The sequence below is a fragment of the Triturus cristatus genome, chromosome 9 (assembly GCF_964204655.1).
Source record: "Triturus cristatus chromosome 9, aTriCri1.1, whole genome shotgun sequence".
Taxonomy (NCBI): Eukaryota; Metazoa; Chordata; class Amphibia; order Caudata; family Salamandridae; genus Triturus; species Triturus cristatus.
In genome coordinates, this window is record NC_140592.1 from 1263648348 (window position 1) to 1263666456 (window position 18109).

The window sequence follows — 18109 nt, forward strand, 5'->3', positions numbered from 1 at the left end:
AAGGCCCCTAAGGGCTGCAGCACTTATTGTGCCACCCTTGGAGGCCCTGTATCCTGACACACACACACTGCCTTTGCAGGCTGAGTGTCTGGGTGCAGAACAAAACAGAGTCGACATGGCAAACATTCCTGTGTGCCATGCCCACAACACACACTGCCCTGGCATACCTCTGTCACCCCTCTAGCTGGGTGCCCTATGTCAGTGGTGTGGGTACAGGTGCATGAGCCCTGTGCCCCTTCAGTACCCAGGTCCATTCCTGGACATTGTAAGTGCAGTGCTGACATTAAGAGTATATGGTGCTGGGAGGTCGTCAACACGAACTCCACAGCACCATGATGGCAACACTGAGAAGTTTGGTATCAAACTTCTCAGCACATTAAACCCGCACTGATGCCAGTGTGGGATTTAATGTACAATGCACGACAGAGGGCAACTTACCTAACCTACAATTCACGTCTTGTCTGAGGGGCTGCCACACAGCAGACATGCTGCTGGACCCCTGGGTATAGAGCCATCCGCTCTCCTGGGCCTGCAACAATGCACATACTGGGCGAGGTGCTAGGTCTCATCCCCCAGGATGGGCAGGGGAAGCTTCAAAGGCATGCCGCCTTTGTGAGCTTCTCCAGGCCACTTGCTGTACTCTGCAACTGGCCCCCACCGGTTCTGACCCCCACTCTGGCGGGAAGACTGGCGGGAAACCCCAAGGAAGGAAAGGGAGTGTGCCAGCCTCTGCCTACCCCACCCCTAAGGTGGGGGGAGGCGAGGTGAAGCACATCTCCGGGCTCTCGCCATCTTGAAGATGGGGAGACCTGCCCAATCACGATTTGGCTACTGCCCCCCTCCCACAGGAGTGGCAGGATAGGGGGTGTACCCACCCCAAGGAAGGGACCCATTGGTCCCTGCCCTTTACCTACCTGTAACGCCCTTAAATTTAGTATTTAGGGGCACCCTGAACCTTCCTTCCTCAGATCCAGATTCCAAAACAAGCAAGAAAATCAAGAAATAAGAAGACCTGCCATGCAGCTGCCAACAAGAGGAAGACACCAACTGATTTGGCCCCAGCCCTACCGGCCTGTCGACCCTCGAACCTGCTCCTGCTAAACCCCGGCGTCTCCAGTGGTCAGCAACCTCAAAAAACCCGGAGGACCTGACTGCCTTGTGACTCTAAAAGACTGGGACTCCCATGAGCAGTGGTTCTGCTCAAAGCAAGCAACAAAGCCCTGGTGCCAGCCAGGAACCGCGACTCCTGCACACTCTGCACCCGCCGAGCCCGGCCTGTGCCTGAGTGGACAAAGACCACGAGGACGTCCCCCGGCGACTGTGACCCCGAATCCATCACCCAAGGACCCTCCTCGACGCTCCGGTCGACGCCTGCAGCCTCAGAACCAGGGACCCCTCCAACCGCGACCAGCAAAGGGTAAGATTTCCCGACGCCAAAAGGCACCCCTGCACCCGGTGCCCTGCAGCCCCCTGTGCCCAACTCCTGGGTGCCTACCTAACCTACAGCTTCCCAACTTACCTCTCGAAGTGGTGGTCGCACCTGAAGAATCTCCGTCCCCGAGCTTGCAGCCTTTGTTCATCTGGTAGCATCTCCATTGAAATGCATTGAGCGCGCGACGGCTCAAAAGCACCCTGCACCCAACAGCCCGAGTGCCCCTGGAAGTGCAACATCTATCCTAAACTACTTCCCCACTTGCCCTGTGTGAGTGACCAGGAGCCCAGCTCCCCCAGCCGCGTGGCCTGCCTGCTAGCAGCCACCAACCAAAGGCCCCCTGCCCGCGATAGGCTAACATTGGGCCTAACTCTCTCTGCACCCGGCTGCCCCTGAGCCGCTGATGGTGTAACAACTTTCGAATTTGTTGCTAGTCACCTTTTCTATTACTAACCCATGCTATATTATCACGGAAGTTGTCAGCAGCAGCGCCTGGTTCCTGTACTCGGGATCTCAGAAGCCGCTTTTCAGGTGAGCGGATTGGACGTTTGGCGCGAGTATCTTGTTTAGGATCTAGATTAGATCGGTGTTAATTTAAGTTTTCTTATCTTTAGGTCACTTATTGAGTTGACGACTTTCATAAAGGATTTGCAGGCAATCGGATACTTTGTAACTAATACTGTGGATGTAAATTAGGGTAAGTCGGAAGGAACTTTCTTGTAGCCTTTGATTTGGTGCGTTTGCTTTATTTTAGTGTTACAAAATTCCATATATTGTTGTTTCAGGTGCTCTTTACATAGGCCTTTGACGCTTGGATGGCCATTCTATGATTTTGCTGCATTTCGGTTGTGATATTGGGACTTGTGATTATTATCAAGTCTTAACAGGTATTTATTTGACCTCATGAATACCATGATTGATTGTGCCTCATGTGTGACGCAATGATTAATATTGGGTTATTTGCACCATTATAGGTTTGCAGTTCTTCGAAAAATTAAGGTACAGACATTTCTTTTTAAATTATTTGCAGCATGAGACTCACACGGGTTGGTGAGTAGATTCTTTAGAGGTATATTTCTGCTGACACCACCGCTGAATTGTGTTCCTCGTAATTATTATTATGTTTTAGGATTTATATCTTATACTGACGTTTCAACATTATCTACTCATTGTTATTCTCACATTTTCCTGTTACTGAACCGTTTATCCTTTTGCTCTGAGTTTTAAGGAACTGTGGGATATATCTTTTGTGTGTTTTTTTGGCGCCATTTCTCTATACATTTGTTATTTGTGTTACTTCCAGCCCTGAGGAAGTCGTATGGGTTAATCCCCTCCAAACGACGAAACGCGTTGGGGAGTGGAAGAATCTTGCCAATAAACAAAGAAGAACTGGAGCTTTCGCTGCATTTGATTTATTGAAATATTCACTTATTTTATAGCGTGTGCATCAACTCCATTTTGTAACAACTGTACCTACCTGACACTGGGAGACCCCCGAGTCTATGCCCAGAACCTTAACTCTGCCAGTCGAGTACTTACCTGAAAGCTTATAACCTACATTTTCTCGATAGGGTAACCTTGACTGGTTTCACTTGGAAATTCTTCTAAGTGGCGAGTTTTGAAACTTTAAAATATTCCCTAAAAATCAGCCGAATAATGAAAACGAAATTACTCACCTGCCATCAGGAGAGATTCCAGTGCTGAATCTTGGTGCCCAGCACTGACCCTGAAAAGTAATCACAACTGTACTTACCGATAACCTGATTTTCCTCCATAGGATAACATTGCCTGGTTTTTGCCAGAAATTCTTCTGTCGATTTTTGAAACACACAAATATTCCTTAAAAACCGCCTGTGTAACAAAAACGATTTCTTTCAACTGTTTACAGGAAATCCACCAGGGTTGAATCCAGGATCCAACCCCGAGTAAGAAAATCATACGCAAAGTAATTGAAATTGCATGTACTTAAAAACTCCCATTGAGCTCAATGTTATAATTGTGTTTGAATTGTGTTGCCTATTGCAACAACTGTAACTATTGCATTTAAAAGTCTATTGCTTATTGAAAGTATACAACTACAGCATTTCATTCTGAGAAAGTATTTTGATACCTATTGTTGGTTCTAAAATAAAACTACTATATATTTTTATATACAAAACAATTGGCCTGGAGTTCGGTTCTTGAGTGTGTGGGACCATTTGCTGACTGAGTGTACAACAAATGCTTTACACTGTCCTCTGATACTGCCTTACTGCTCGACCAAGCTACCACTTTAGAGAGTGAGGTTGTATCCAACTTTAGCCTCTGCCAAACCCCTGGGGACTGTGGACTCTCTGCACACTGAACCTTACTTTGGTGCAGTACACACAGAGTCACTTTCTTACAGTTGGGTTGGGGGGGCCCAGGCCAGTCGCATCATCTGAAGAACTTTGTCCAGTTTGGAGGGCCTCACATGGCTTATACTGGAAGGGCAGCAGCAATTTGCCCACATCTCGAAGCTTCACATGGTTTACAGAGCCCACCCAGCAGAAGTTTCCACATTTATAGAGGCTACATGTTGAACTGTGCCCACTTCAAGATGTCTCATAAAGAGCAATGTGTTCAGACCGACGAAAGGCTTTATGTGCAGTGTAGAAAGCTGGCTTTTTAGAGTCTTTGTTCTTTCAGGTTGGCAGGTTCTGTTTTCCTGGTGCCAGGGGCTCTCCTAAATACTAGATAAGGGGTTTAGGGGAGTGTAGAGTAGTAACCGATGGGCTACTTACTCCTGTGGTCACTACACCCCCTATAGGACCACTTTCTGTAGATAGTGGCCATAACCCTGTTTCAGAGTTCCTAAGTTTGCCAACACAAAGATGGCAGACTCTGAAAAGTTGTATCCACTACATGTAGCCTACCTTAGGGGAGTTACTAGCCTGAGGATGGGCACGCCTATCTAACTACGAATTTTCCCCCTGTCCAAGTGCCAATGGGGGTCTGGACAAAGTGGGGTTCAGAATCCTCTCCTGTGAAGGAAGCCAGATTTGCATACCAAAGGTGGCGGGCTCTTTGAAGCTCAATGCCTTGGAATGCTTATTAGCAGGTAATCCTGTGAGAGGGAGTGGAAACACTCTCTGCCTGAGCAGGCTTTGTTTCTGATCTCCTGAGAGCAAAGGCCCTCACCCCTGTAGGTCAGTAACGTGTCTGTGGCACACAAGTAGTAGGTAGCTTTTCAGGGGGTACCGCTCAAGTGCCCCCCGGGTGCATGTATTAATAAATCCCTCCCTGGAATGAGTGGGAGTTCACTAATACGAGATGTTTGATACCAAACATCATGGTGAAGCCATCATGTAGCTGGGGTACTGATTTTAATCAGTGTCCCTTACAAGTTTTAAAATGGCTTCCCTGATCACCCACACTGGCAGTAATTAAACTGGCCAGCACTGGGGCATATCTGCTCATTGAGTTATACTCTCAGGTGTAGTATAGTACACCTTGGCTTAGGGCTGTCTGCCTTGGGGATCAAGTGACCAGTTATCTTGTTTTGAGGAAAGAGCACTGGCAAGATGGTTAGCAGGAACGAAGTGCACTTCAGATAAAGTTGCATCAAATACCAGGCAGAAAGTGGGGGACTACTGCAACGAAAACACAGTTTCCTACATGTAGTACATTGGAGGGAGCTGCACCTGGAAGCCAGTACCCTTCTGGCCATCGGGTTCTCTGAAATGGACAGACACAATCCGGAGAGGGTTGTCTAGACAATGCACTTTACTGTAGGCAATAACAGCACAACTGGAGGGGGTTGTAATGTAATGTAAGGGATACGTCTATAGCGCGGCTGCCACCCAACGGGTATGCTGGGGCTGTGAGTTACTGAGAGACTCTAGAGAGACTCAAACAGCAAACCAAAAACTGAGCTAATCTTAACCACCACGGGTTGGCACAAACACCCTATTATTGCCTTTGGGGTTGGGGGACCCTTCATAATAGCTGGTGAATAACTTGTTCTCTTCAGTGATTGATAAAGTCTAGACAAGAAGCCGGCGGGTGTAGGTAAACAAGGGCCTCTGCCAAACATGCAATCAGATTCATTACATTGAATCACACCAGGTCTGAAGGAGAGCAGCTGACCAACAGTTTCTGTTACAGCCGTGGCTCAAGATATAGTCCAGAATCTTAATTAAATAAAGCGCAATAACCCTAATCTTAATTCCACCCCGACCAAGTTTTTAAATTCCATGCCAAGGAGGAGGTGTCTGTTTTACATATTGAGGGGTTGGTAAAGGAGTAGACACCTCAACATTGGCTTATTTTAAGGATGTATGAAATCTTCCAGTGAAGGGAAGTCACGATGCTCTGCGATGCCCCAGTTTTTAATGACTTACGTGGGCACAGAGGTCGTGATTCACAATGGTTTGGGCTCGATTTACACTCACCTAAATAAGAGTTAAGTGTCAATTTGGGGTCAGGTTTAAGATAATTGACATATGGATGTTTTTGAGAATATTGATCGTGCACCAGGGCTGATTTCTTGACATATATTGAGAGAAAAGTATTGTAGATATGGTTTGAACAACGTGCCCCTTCCAATATTGATTCCACATTTAATACAATAAGGTCTAAGCAATAGTATAATTGGTTGCAAAGTATGCCTAGTCGCGTTAAAAAAAGTGCGTTAAAAAAAGTGCTTTGAACATGAAGAATTCTTTCAACAGCTCATTACAGTCAGAAAGTATAAGTGATAATTTTAGACATATGGCGTTACCATGAAAGGGAGATTTAAGTCTCCACAATTCACTCATGTGTGGCCCCTGAACAACAAATATTCATCCTTTAGAATCAGAATAATGCAGGAAGACAAGGGACCCAAAACGTGTTCATGTCCTTTTTGACACAGATGCTGCAGGAAAGAGTCATTTAAGTCACTCGTTCAAGACTTAAATTCTGTGGTCTACGTAACATTGTGCTTTCTTGGTTTGCAGACTGCACCCTTGCACTGCATATGGAGGTCCAGAAGGCCATGCAGTGCCACTCCTTAGGGGGGTGGTATGTGTGTGGTGGGATGGAAATGCTCATCTCCTCTTCTTTGCAAGGATATGGGAGTAGAGAGATACAGCAAAGGAAGACTAGGCAATCACATTCCAAAATAAAAGCCCAACATCTGCTTGGTGATCGCTGTGGGTTATTCTTTGAGGATGAATTTAAGGATTCACAAATACACATTTGATGAGTCAGAAACCAGTCACTCCTCCTGAGGAATGATTTGTCCTCTACTGTGATATGGGGCCTTCTGCATACATCGGGTCTGCTGCAAACTGTAGACCACCTCAAAAGCAAATAAGATGACCCCACTGTCCTGCAAAAAAGACTGCAAAACACAAAGGCCTTTGATGAATTAGAAAGAATGGCCTGATTCAGCTGCATCTAATGACTTCTCACTAGACATCGTACCCCATTCCACCTAAGAAAATATAGTGTACTGTGAGGGTTGACATTTTGGAGGACACCCTTCTAATCTCCCCTCTTGGTACTTCTTAATTAAGGCTATTCTTTTTGATGGCAAAGATCAGGTAGAGTGGACAACAGCGAGTCTGATCCCTCCTGTAAATGCTCCCTCAAATGTCAAGCTCACAAGTAGTGTCCCAAAAGCCTTATAAAAACAACCTCCCAAACATCTGCTTTTTTTTTTAGCTTTAGTTTGGACTCTTTCCCATACCTCCCTCCCCAGTCTCCCCGGGCCCTAGACTCACCCAAGGAGGTTTCAGCGGTAAACGAGTGCTTCGTCCCACGGTTTGATTCAAACACAAATCCCGGAAGATCCTCTTTGAGGATAGTGGCCTGCTGCCCATCGGAGTTATGGACAGCAATCTCGCCTTCTTTCTGGCAGGTGAGGGACCAGTTGCCGACAGTCAGCTTGTTGGGTCCAGGACCAGAGAGGATGGGCTGGCTGCTAGTGGAAGGTTTCACCTGACTCCGAGCTCTCTGCAGCTTCTCAAGAAATTCACTTCTACTTTCTGTCAACAAAAGATGAGAATTCTCACTGAAAACATAATACGCTTTACAGGTTTGGAACAAACCTTGGCTGTTCTTTCATTGATCTGGTCCAAGATGGACTTCAAGCACGATCCAAATGGGATTCATTTTTCAAACATTTATTCAGTTTAAACCAGTTTCTCAACATAGACATTTATTTCGATCACTATGGATCATAAAAGTATAAACAAACAAGACAACCACAGTACACAAGGTGTATGCGACGCAGAACTTTCAGCGTGAATCGTGGGTTTAAGCAGCAGACTCCTCTTCAGTTCAGAAAGCTGTACAGACCAGTTCTATATGGCTGAGATCAGTTGGGTTTGACAACACCCGGAGGCTAAGAACGTATACACCTGAAATCTAGCTCTGGGTACACAGCACATATAGACTCTCTATAGAGTGGAGACCAATCAGGCGAGACGGCAAACAAGACTCATACCTTGAAGAGTAGAGCTACTTCTAGGTTATACAGATATTACAGACTGGAGCTGTGAGTGGGTTCAAGGCCGACACCTGCTAAGACAGAGGCTCGACACCTTCTTTTAAGGCTCGCTGCACCATTACTGACGCAGAGCGGTTCTAGACCGTTTAACATACACACCTGCTAAGACAGAGGCTCGACACCTTCTTTTAAGGCTCGCTGCACCATTACTGACGCAGACCGGTTCTAGACCGTTTAACATACACACCTGCTAAGACAGAGGCTCGACACCTTCTTTTAAGGCTCACTGCACCATTACTGAAGCAAACCGGTTCTAGACCGTTTAACATACACACCTGCTAAGACAGAGGCTCGACACCTTCTTTTAAGGCTCGCTGCACCATTACTGACGCAGACCGGTTCTAGACCGTTTAACATACACACCTGCTAAGACAGAGGCTCGACACCTTCTTTTAAGGCTCACTGCACCATTACTGAAGCAAACCGGTTCTAGACCGTTTAACATACACACCTGCTAAGACAGAGGCTCGACGCCTTCTTTTAAGGCTCGCTGCACCATTACTGACGCAGACCGGTTCTAGACCGTTTAACATACACACCTGCTAAGACAGAGGCTCGACACCTTCTTTTAAGGCTCACTGCACCATTACTGACGCAGACCGGTTCTAGACCGTTTAACATACACACCTGCTAAGACAGAGGCTCGACACCTTCTTTTAAGGCTCACTGCACCATTACTGACGCAAACCGGTTCTAGACCATTTAACATACACACCTGCTAAGACAGAGGCTCGACACCTTCTTTTAAGGCTCGCTGCACCATTACTGACGCAAACCGGTTCTAGACCGTTTAACATACACACTTGCTAAGACAGAGGCTCGACACCTTCTTTTAAGGCTCGCTGCACCATTACTGACGCAAACCTGTTCTAGACCGTTTAACATACACACCTGCTAAGACAGAGGCTCGACACCTTCTTTTAAGGCTCGCTGCACCATTACTGACGCAAACCGGTTCTAGACCGTTTAACATACACACCTGCTAAGACAGAGGCTCGACACCTTCTTTTAAGGCTCACTGCACCATTACTGAAGCAAACCGGTTCTAGACCGTTTAACATACACACCTGCTAAGACAGAGGCTCGACGCCTTCTTTTAAGGCTCGCTGCACCATTACTGACGCAGACCGGTTCTAGACCGTTTAACATACACACTTGCTAAGACAGAGGCTCGACGCCTTCTTTTAAGGCTCGCTGCACCATTACTGACGCAAAGCGGTTCTAGACCGTTTAACATACACACCTGCTAAGACAGAGGCTCGACACCTTCTTTTAAGGCTCACTGCACCATTACTGACGCAAAGCGGTTCTAGACCGTTTAACATACACACCTGCTAAGACAGAGGCTCGACACCTTCTTTTAAGGCTCGCTGCACCATTACTGACGCAAAGCGGTTCTAGGCCGTTTAACATACACACCTGCTAAGACAGAGGCTCGGCACCTTCTTTTAAGGCTCACTGCACCATTACTGAAGCAAAGCGGTTCTAGACCATTTAACATACACACCTGCTAAGACAGAGGCTCGACACCTTCTTTTAAGGCTCGCTGCACCATTACTGAAGCAAAGCGGTTCTAGACCATTTAACATACACACCTGCTAAGACAGAGGCTCGACACCTTCTTTTAAGGCTCGCTGCACCATTACTGAAGCAAAGCGGTTCTAGACCATTTAACATACACACTTGCTAAGACAGAGGCTTGACACCTTCTTTTAAGGCTCACTGCACCATTACTGACGCAAACCGGCTCTAGACCGTTTAACATACACACCTGCTAAGACAGAGGCTCGACACCTTCTTTTAAGGCTCACTGCACCATTACTGACGCAGACCGGTTCTAGACCGTTTAACATACACACCTGCTAAGACAGAGGCTCGACACCTTCTTTTAAGGCTCACTGCACCATTACTGACGCAAACCGGTTCTAGACCGTTTAACATACACACTTGCTAAGACAGAGGCTCGACGCCTTCTTTTAAGGCTCACTGCACCATTACTGACGCAAACCGGTTCTAGACCGTTTAACATACACACTTGCTAAGACAGAGGCTCGACGCCTTCTTTTAAGGCTCGCTGCACCATTACTGACGCAGACCGGTTCTAGACCGTTTAACATACACACCTGCTAAGACAGAGGCTCGACGCCTTCTTTTAAGGCTCGCTGCACCATTACTGACGCAGACCGGTTCTAGACCGTTTAACATACACACCTGCTAAGACAGAGGCTCGACACCTTCTTTTAAGGCTCACTGCACCATTACTGACGCAGACCGGTTCTAGACCGTTTAACATACACACCTGCTAAGACAGAGGCTCGACACCTTCTTTTAAGGCTCACTGCACCATTACTGACGCAGACCGGTTCTAGACCGTTTAACATACACACCTGCTAAGACAGAGGCTCGACACCTTCTTTTAAGGCTCACTGCACCATTACTGAAGCAAACCGGTTCTAGACCGTTTAACATACACACCTGCTAAGACAGAGGCTCGACGCCTTCTTTTAAGGCTCGCTGCACCATTACTGACGCAGACCGGTTCTAGACCGTTTAACATACACACTTGCTAAGACAGAGGCTCGACGCCTTCTTTTAAGGCTCGCTGCACCATTACTGACGCAAAGCGGTTCTAGACCGTTTAACATACACACCTGCTAAGACAGAGGCTCGACACCTTCTTTTAAGGCTCGCTGCACCATTACTGACGCAGACCGGTTCTAGACCGTTTAACATACACACCTGCTAAGACAGAGGCTCGACACCTTCTTTTAAGGCTCACTGCACCATTACTGAAGCAAACCGGTTCTAGACCGTTTAACATACACACCTGCTAAGACAGAGGCTCGACGCCTTCTTTTAAGGCTCGCTGCACCATTACTGACGCAGACCGGTTCTAGACCGTTTAACATACACACTTGCTAAGACAGAGGCTCGACGCCTTCTTTTAAGGCTCGCTGCACCATTACTGACGCAAAGCGGTTCTAGACCGTTTAACATACACACCTGCTAAGACAGAGGCTCGACACCTTCTTTTAAGGCTCACTGCACCATTACTGACGCAAAGCGGTTCTAGACCGTTTAACATACACACCTGCTAAGACAGAGGCTCGACACCTTCTTTTAAGGCTCGCTGCACCATTACTGACGCAAAGCGGTTCTAGGCCGTTTAACATACACACCTGCTAAGACAGAGGCTCGGCACCTTCTTTTAAGGCTCACTGCACCATTACTGAAGCAAAGCGGTTCTAGACCATTTAACATACACACCTGCTAAGACAGAGGCTCGACACCTTCTTTTAAGGCTCGCTGCACCATTACTGAAGCAAAGCGGTTCTAGACCATTTAACATACACACTTGCTAAGACAGAGGCTCGACACCTTCTTTTAAGGCTCACTGCACCATTACTGACGCAAACCGGCTCTAGACCGTTTAACATACACACCTGCTAAGACAGAGGCTCGACACCTTCTTTTAAGGCTCACTGCACCATTACTGACGCAGACCGGTTCTAGACCGTTTAACATACACACCTGCTAAGACAGAGGCTCGACACCTTCTTTTAAGGCTCACTGCACCATTACTGACGCAGACCGGTTCTAGACCGTTTAACATACACACCTGCTAAGACAGAGGCTCGACGCCTTCTTTTAAGGCTCGCTGCACCATTACTGACGCAGACCGGTTCTAGACCGTTTAACATACACACCTGCTAAGACAGAGGCTCGACACCTTCTTTTAAGGCTCACTGCACCATTACTGACGCAGACCGGTTCTAGACCGTTTAACATACACACCTGCTAAGACAGAGGCTCGACGCCTTCTTTTAAGGCTCACTGCACCATTACTGACGCAAAGCGGTTCTAGACCGTTTAACACACACACCTGCTAAGACAGAGGCTCGACACCTTCTTTTAAGGCTCACTGCACCATTACTGAAGCAAACCGGTTCTAGACCGTTTAACACACACACCTGCTAAGACAGAGGCTCGACACCTTCTTTTAAGGCTCACTGCACCATTACTGAAGCAAACCGGTTCTAGACCATTTAACACACACACTTGCTAAGACAGAGGCTTGACACCTTCTTTTAAGGCTCGCTGCACCATTACTGAAGCAAAGCGGTTCTAGACCGTTTAACATACACACCTGCTAAGACAGAGGCTTGACACCTTCTTTTAAGGCTCGCTGCACCATTACTGAAGCAAAGCGGTTCTAGACCGTTTAACATACACACCTGCTAAGACAGAGGCTCGACACCTTCTTTTAAGGCTCACTGCACCATTACTGAAGCAAACCGGTTCTAGACCATTTAACATACACACTTGCTAAGACAGAGGCTCGACACCTTCTTTTAAGGCTCACTGCACCATTACTGACGCAAACCGGCTCTAGACCGTTTAACATACACACCTGCTAAGACAGAGGCTCGACACCTTCTTTTAAGGCTCACTGCACCATTACTGACGCAGACCGGTTCTAGACCGTTTAACATACACACCTGCTAAGACAGAGGCTCGACACCTTCTTTTAAGGCTCACTGCACCATTACTGACGCAAACCGGTTCTAGACCATTTAACATACACACTTGCTAAGACAGAGGCTCGACACCTTCTTTTAAGGCTCACTGCACCATTACTGACGCAGACCGGTTCTAGACCGTTTAACATACACACCTGCTAAGACAGAGGCTCGACGCCTTCTTTTAAGGCTCGCTGCACCATTACTGACGCAGACCGGTTCTAGACCGTTTAACATACACACCTGCTAAGACAGAGGCTCGACACCTTCTTTTAAGGCTCGCTGCACCATTACTGACGCAGACCGGTTCTAGACCGTTTAACATACACACCTGCTAAGACAGAGGCTCGACACCTTCTTTTAAGGCTCACTGCACCATTACTGACGCAGACCGGTTCTAGACCGTTTAACATACACACCTGCTAAGACAGAGGCTCGACACCTTCTTTTAAGGCTCACTGCACCATTACTGACACAGAGCGGTTCTAGACCGTTTAACATACACACCTGCTAAGACAGAGGCTCGACACCTTCTTTTAAGGCTCACTGCACCATTACTGACGCAAACCGGTTCTAGACCATTTAACATACACACTTGCTAAGACAGAGGCTCGACACCTTCTTTTAAGGCTCACTGCACCATTACTGACGCAGACCGGTTCTAGACCGTTTAACATACACACCTGCTAAGACAGAGGCTCGACGCCTTCTTTTAAGGCTCGCTGCACCATTACTGACGCAGACCGGTTCTAGACCGTTTAACATACACACCTGCTAAGACAGAGGCTCGACACCTTCTTTTAAGGCTCGCTGCACCATTACTGACGCAGACCGGTTCTAGACCGTTTAACATACACACCTGCTAAGACAGAGGCTCGACACCTTCTTTTAAGGCTCACTGCACCATTACTGACGCAGACCGGTTCTAGACCGTTTAACATACACACCTGCTAAGACAGAGGCTCGACACCTTCTTTTAAGGCTCACTGCACCATTACTGACGCAGAGCGGTTCTAGACCGTTTAACATACACACCTGCTAAGACAGAGGCTCGACACCTTCTTTTAAGGCTCACTGCACCATTACTGAAGCAAACCGGTTCTAGACCGTTTAACATACACACCTGCTAAGACAGAGGCTCGACGCCTTCTTTTAAGGCTCGCTGCACCATTACTGACGCAGAGCGGTTCTAGACCGTTTAACATACACACTTGCTGCCAGTAGCCTCAGCGGCTACAGCTCATCTTGAAAATCCAAATAGGTTCTTTCGGTGGTAGTAAGACTTGATACCGGGACAAAATCATGGATCCCCCTTTGTCCCCCTCCAGCCTCCATAAAGATCAGACTATACATCCGACACATGGCCCGGGGTACGTGGCAGGGAACACAAAGAGGCAGGTCTGCGCCAGTCAGGATTAAGCATTTCAGAGAACCCAGCTGCTAACTGACCAAAGAGATAATGGTTTCCCATCACCTAGCTGGAAGACCATCAGAAGAAGGTGCTAAAAGCTCTCCATACTAAAGTAATTTTACCTGAGCTGTCGGAGCCGCCCTCCGGGCTGCCGCTGGAATACATCGTGGCCAGCTTTCCATCAAGGATGAAGCGGAACCAGCCATTGCTTCCATTGGAGAGCTCCAGGGCGGCAGCGTCACTCCAGATGTAAAGGCAGTCCCTGCCACGGATGATGGACCAGTCCCTCCAGTGGTAGGGTTTGCCCTGCTGCAGCTCTTTGGCGTCTTCTTGAGGTTCATCCTCCTGCATCAGAAAGAGGAAACCTACAGTGAATTCACTGTGCACGACACTATGCAGCGCCTAGAACCACGACTCTCCAGCCTAACAGAAGTAGAGTCAGAGCATCCTGAATGTGCAGAAAACTACTTATGCAGGATACACACTAACCAGAGAGAGAAAACATTTCACTGAAGTAAGGTGTAGAGAAGTGGATTATTATGCAGTGGGGCTGTGAGACCACACCATGCAACAACGTCACACTCTTTACCATATAGACTTTCTTTAATAAAACCCTTCGCTCGGCCCAGGGTAGCTGTGGCACAGAGCAACCAGGCTTAACCAAAGGAACCAGTGTAAAGAATTTAGAAGTACCATATCAGTAAATAAGAAATGCAACTCAAGAAAAATGACACCAATTTATAAAAATATTTGTCATTTTATCTTTACATAGATACCAAAATGATTAAAATCTATTGAGGAAAACCGGAGATATGATTTTTCATAGAAAAGTACATTATTTTAAGTTCAATCAAATGTTTTCATCAGCTTTGCAAGTTCTGAGCCAACGGGCCATAACAACCACCAATCTTCCCTTGCATGGGCCACAACGGGTTGGGGGCCAGTCAAAGAGACCACTCCTTTCCACAGGGACAGTTTACATGTCAAAGTCAGCAGTCTCAGGGTTCACAGGGCACATTTCTCCTTTACCGTGGGGTCCGGCAAAAAAGTTGTGCTGATGATGAGGATACAGCATGCTGAAGATAGTGAAGAGAGGCAGTGACAGCTACTCTGGTATTCACCAGCATTTGCGGTTGTCCCCAGTCTCAGGACTATCTTCGACAATGCAGCAGTGGAGTCCAGTGCAGGTTCAGTCACCACTAGTCAACTAGTCTCCCCGTTATAGCAACCTTAGGAGTCGCTTACAAGTACGCAAGGTCCACTTCAACTTTGGTTATGTGTCATGGACTTGGGGACACCTTGGGAAGGTCAAGACTCTGTCTCTTAAAGGCACTTTGGCATCCAGAACCAATCAAGCATTCCTAGGCAGCTGGGCTTTCGAGGAGTCACAGTTTTCTTAGCTTTTGGTGGTTCTACAGCTTAACAGGAGGCTAACCAACTAGCCTTTGGAGTCACCTCTTCAGTCCTGGCACAAGTGGAGCTCTCTTCCACGAGTGGGCACAGTCCTCTTTGCTGGGCCCAAGGGTACAGCAGGTGCAGTTCAGTGTCTGGTGCAGCCTCTCTTTGCTGGATCCAGGGAGCAGCATGGCCGTCATTCTTGGGTCTCCTTTTCCAGGCCAGTAGTCATCTAAGGACTGTTGGTTTGGAGTGTCACTTTTATGCCATCTTCATGTTTGTGTGTGTGTGTGGGGGGGGGGGGGGAAGAGAACTTGCTAGCCAATGGGACAACAGTTCCTACAAGGTCACTCTTCGAACTTTAAATTGCTTCCTGGTGGTTTGACCAAACAATGCCAGGATTGCCTTCTCTAACCCAAATCCAAAACAGCGTAAGCCTTCTTCCCGTGAAGATCCCAGGGCACACCCCTGTTGTGTACCTAGCATAATAGGCCACTCCTCCTGGAAAGCTTGTCATCTGTAGCCACCACCCAGTTGCTATCCTGCTGGAGGTCACACTTTCACCCACCAGCGGTTCCCTGTTCCTGGGAGCACTGCACACTTCCTAGCAGGGGGGCAGCCTGCCGTGTTGGGTGTCAACTGCTGCAGATGCTCAGGAAAGGCTAATAGAGGTCTGGGTAATAAAATGGTGACTTTTTAAAGTCACTTTCCTTTAAAATACTTAAAATACTACTTCTGCAGAGAGTTGGGTTTAGTGCAACAAATAATTTGATACATTGGAGTTACCATCTCTGGTAATTCTAAATTGAAGTTAGCAGTAGGTGTGTGGCTAATGCAACTCCAAATTAATTAATAGGGCTACCAACCTCCGAACAGTGAAAACTGCAATTTCAATGTCGGTGTATGTCAAGCATCCAACAAACATGCCCTTCTTAATATGTACAGGAAGCTGTCTCTTTATATAGTATACCAAAATGAGGTATAATGTTCAAATAGGCCACGTATTTCCTTATGAGTGGACAGGGAACTGCCCTGGAAATCCCAAGGTGCTCTTTTTAGGGTGTAGTGTGGTCGAGCATCCTTAGGCTTATCAGGGAGGAGTGTTAGACATCTGCAAATACACACATAGTTAATAAATGATGCACAAGACTAAGAAAATCCAAACCAATTTATATAAAAATAATGCATATCTTTATATATATTTAGACACCAGAATCATTACAATCAAGTAAATACATTGAGAGAGAAATACTTTCAGTTTTCAAAAGTAGACAGTGCAATTTTCAGAGGCTGCAATGTTATCCTATGCAGGAAAAACAAATACTGCATACAGGTATAGTACAGCGACTTACAAGACTAATCTCCTGGGCTTAAGGTGAGTATGGGGCAAGGTTCAAGACAGCACCAATAGGTCACACCGGGCGAGACTGGGGCGTCAGGGTGCGGAGGTGCAATACAGCGTACGGTGCCGGACTCAGCCATTTTGCATCCAAATCCTCATAATCTCTCCGCCCCCCAAATGACAGAAGTCTTCTCTTCCTCTCGCCCACCACCACATTGTTTCACGCACCATAGGCAGTTGTCTCTTGTTTAAACCTAGAGCACCACATACAAGTATCTGAATGCTAGCTAGTTATTTATACCGCAGGTGATCGGTGCTTCACTGCCTGTTTTTGAGGGTAGTAATTTTGAATCTTTACAGCTCTTTGTCCTCCTTACGATAACTATCACACTGTTTTAGCTCAATTTCCTATTTATCAGACAAAAGGAGTTTGCGTTCCTAGGTGAGCATCCTAGCTTGGGAATCCTCATTGTACATTTTATGTAGTACCGTTCAGCTGTAAACCAGTCACAAATATGTCGATTTCAATGCTCTCCCTCAAACTTCTCGACAAGGCTCTGGTCTGATATGATCCTAACTCCTGGTCTATCGATTATCCTTCTCATATATCTAAGAATGCAAAAAAGATTCTCAAACACAAATTACTGAAACACCTAGAAACTTTAATTGCTGATACCAATCCAACGGCACCACAAAAACTAACTGTTTTCTATTCCAAACGCCCGGCAAAATGGAAAAACATCTTCCTGCTCCTACTACAAGTGACAAAGACTATTACGATACCCTATGGAACTAAACTGATGTTGTCCCCCTCCTCATCTTTTAGAGGTGAGTTTTACATATATATTTTTTTAAGACAGGAACTCATTCTTATACAAGCGCCGACCCTCACCGCTCTATTCGATCAACACTTTGTCATTTTTCAAACCTCTCACACCTCAGGGTGATCTGTTCCTTATGCCTCTATCCCCCTGATACGCTTCACTGAACCGCCCCACCTTCTTCCCACTTCAATTTCACCATCCGGCCCAAAGCCACCCACGGATCGAACTAGCAACCTTACTTCCCCCATAAACACACTCAGCAACCAAAAGCTCAGTGGAGGGTCCTCACCTGTGCCCACCCCAACCAGCACTATCTTGGTAATAAATCGCAACATTGGACTAAGCAAACCTAGTTGCTTGGGCCTCATCCCCAGATCAGCCTCTCCGGAACCCTCTGCGGACGCACCCCAGATTCCATTTTTGTCTCTTTTCACCCCACGCAGGCTGTCTTTAAGCCTAGCCCCCATAGTAAGGAGCTCTCCCATATCAAAGCATGCTCTGCTCCTAGCTCCCCCGGTCTTGTCTCGCAGCCTCCTGCACACATTGCTGGAAGCGTCAATAATACACTCACAAATCTTGTCTCGAATGGAACAGAAACTTAACTCACTGGCTAATGACATAGCTCACCTTAGACGCGACATCTCAAAACAGGCTACGATATCCAGAAACCA

At 46.9% G+C, this 18109-nt stretch overlaps 1 protein-coding gene across 13 annotated transcripts in view; it reads right to left on the minus strand.

Moving 5' to 3' along the window:
* The window catches only part of HECTD1 (HECT domain E3 ubiquitin protein ligase 1), a 559621-nt gene that overhangs the window by 288404 nt on the left and 253108 nt on the right, over positions 1 to 18109 (minus strand). For all 13 annotated transcript variants that reach the window (XM_085627391.1, XM_085627395.1, XM_085627387.1 and 10 more), the window contains exons 13-14: positions 14000 to 14222; positions 7159 to 7422 (exon numbers count right to left, since the gene is read on the minus strand). In XM_085627391.1, the coding sequence (XP_085483517.1) occupies positions 7159 to 7422; positions 14000 to 14222 (487 nt within the window). The remainder of the gene's footprint in view (positions 1 to 7158; positions 7423 to 13999; positions 14223 to 18109) is intronic.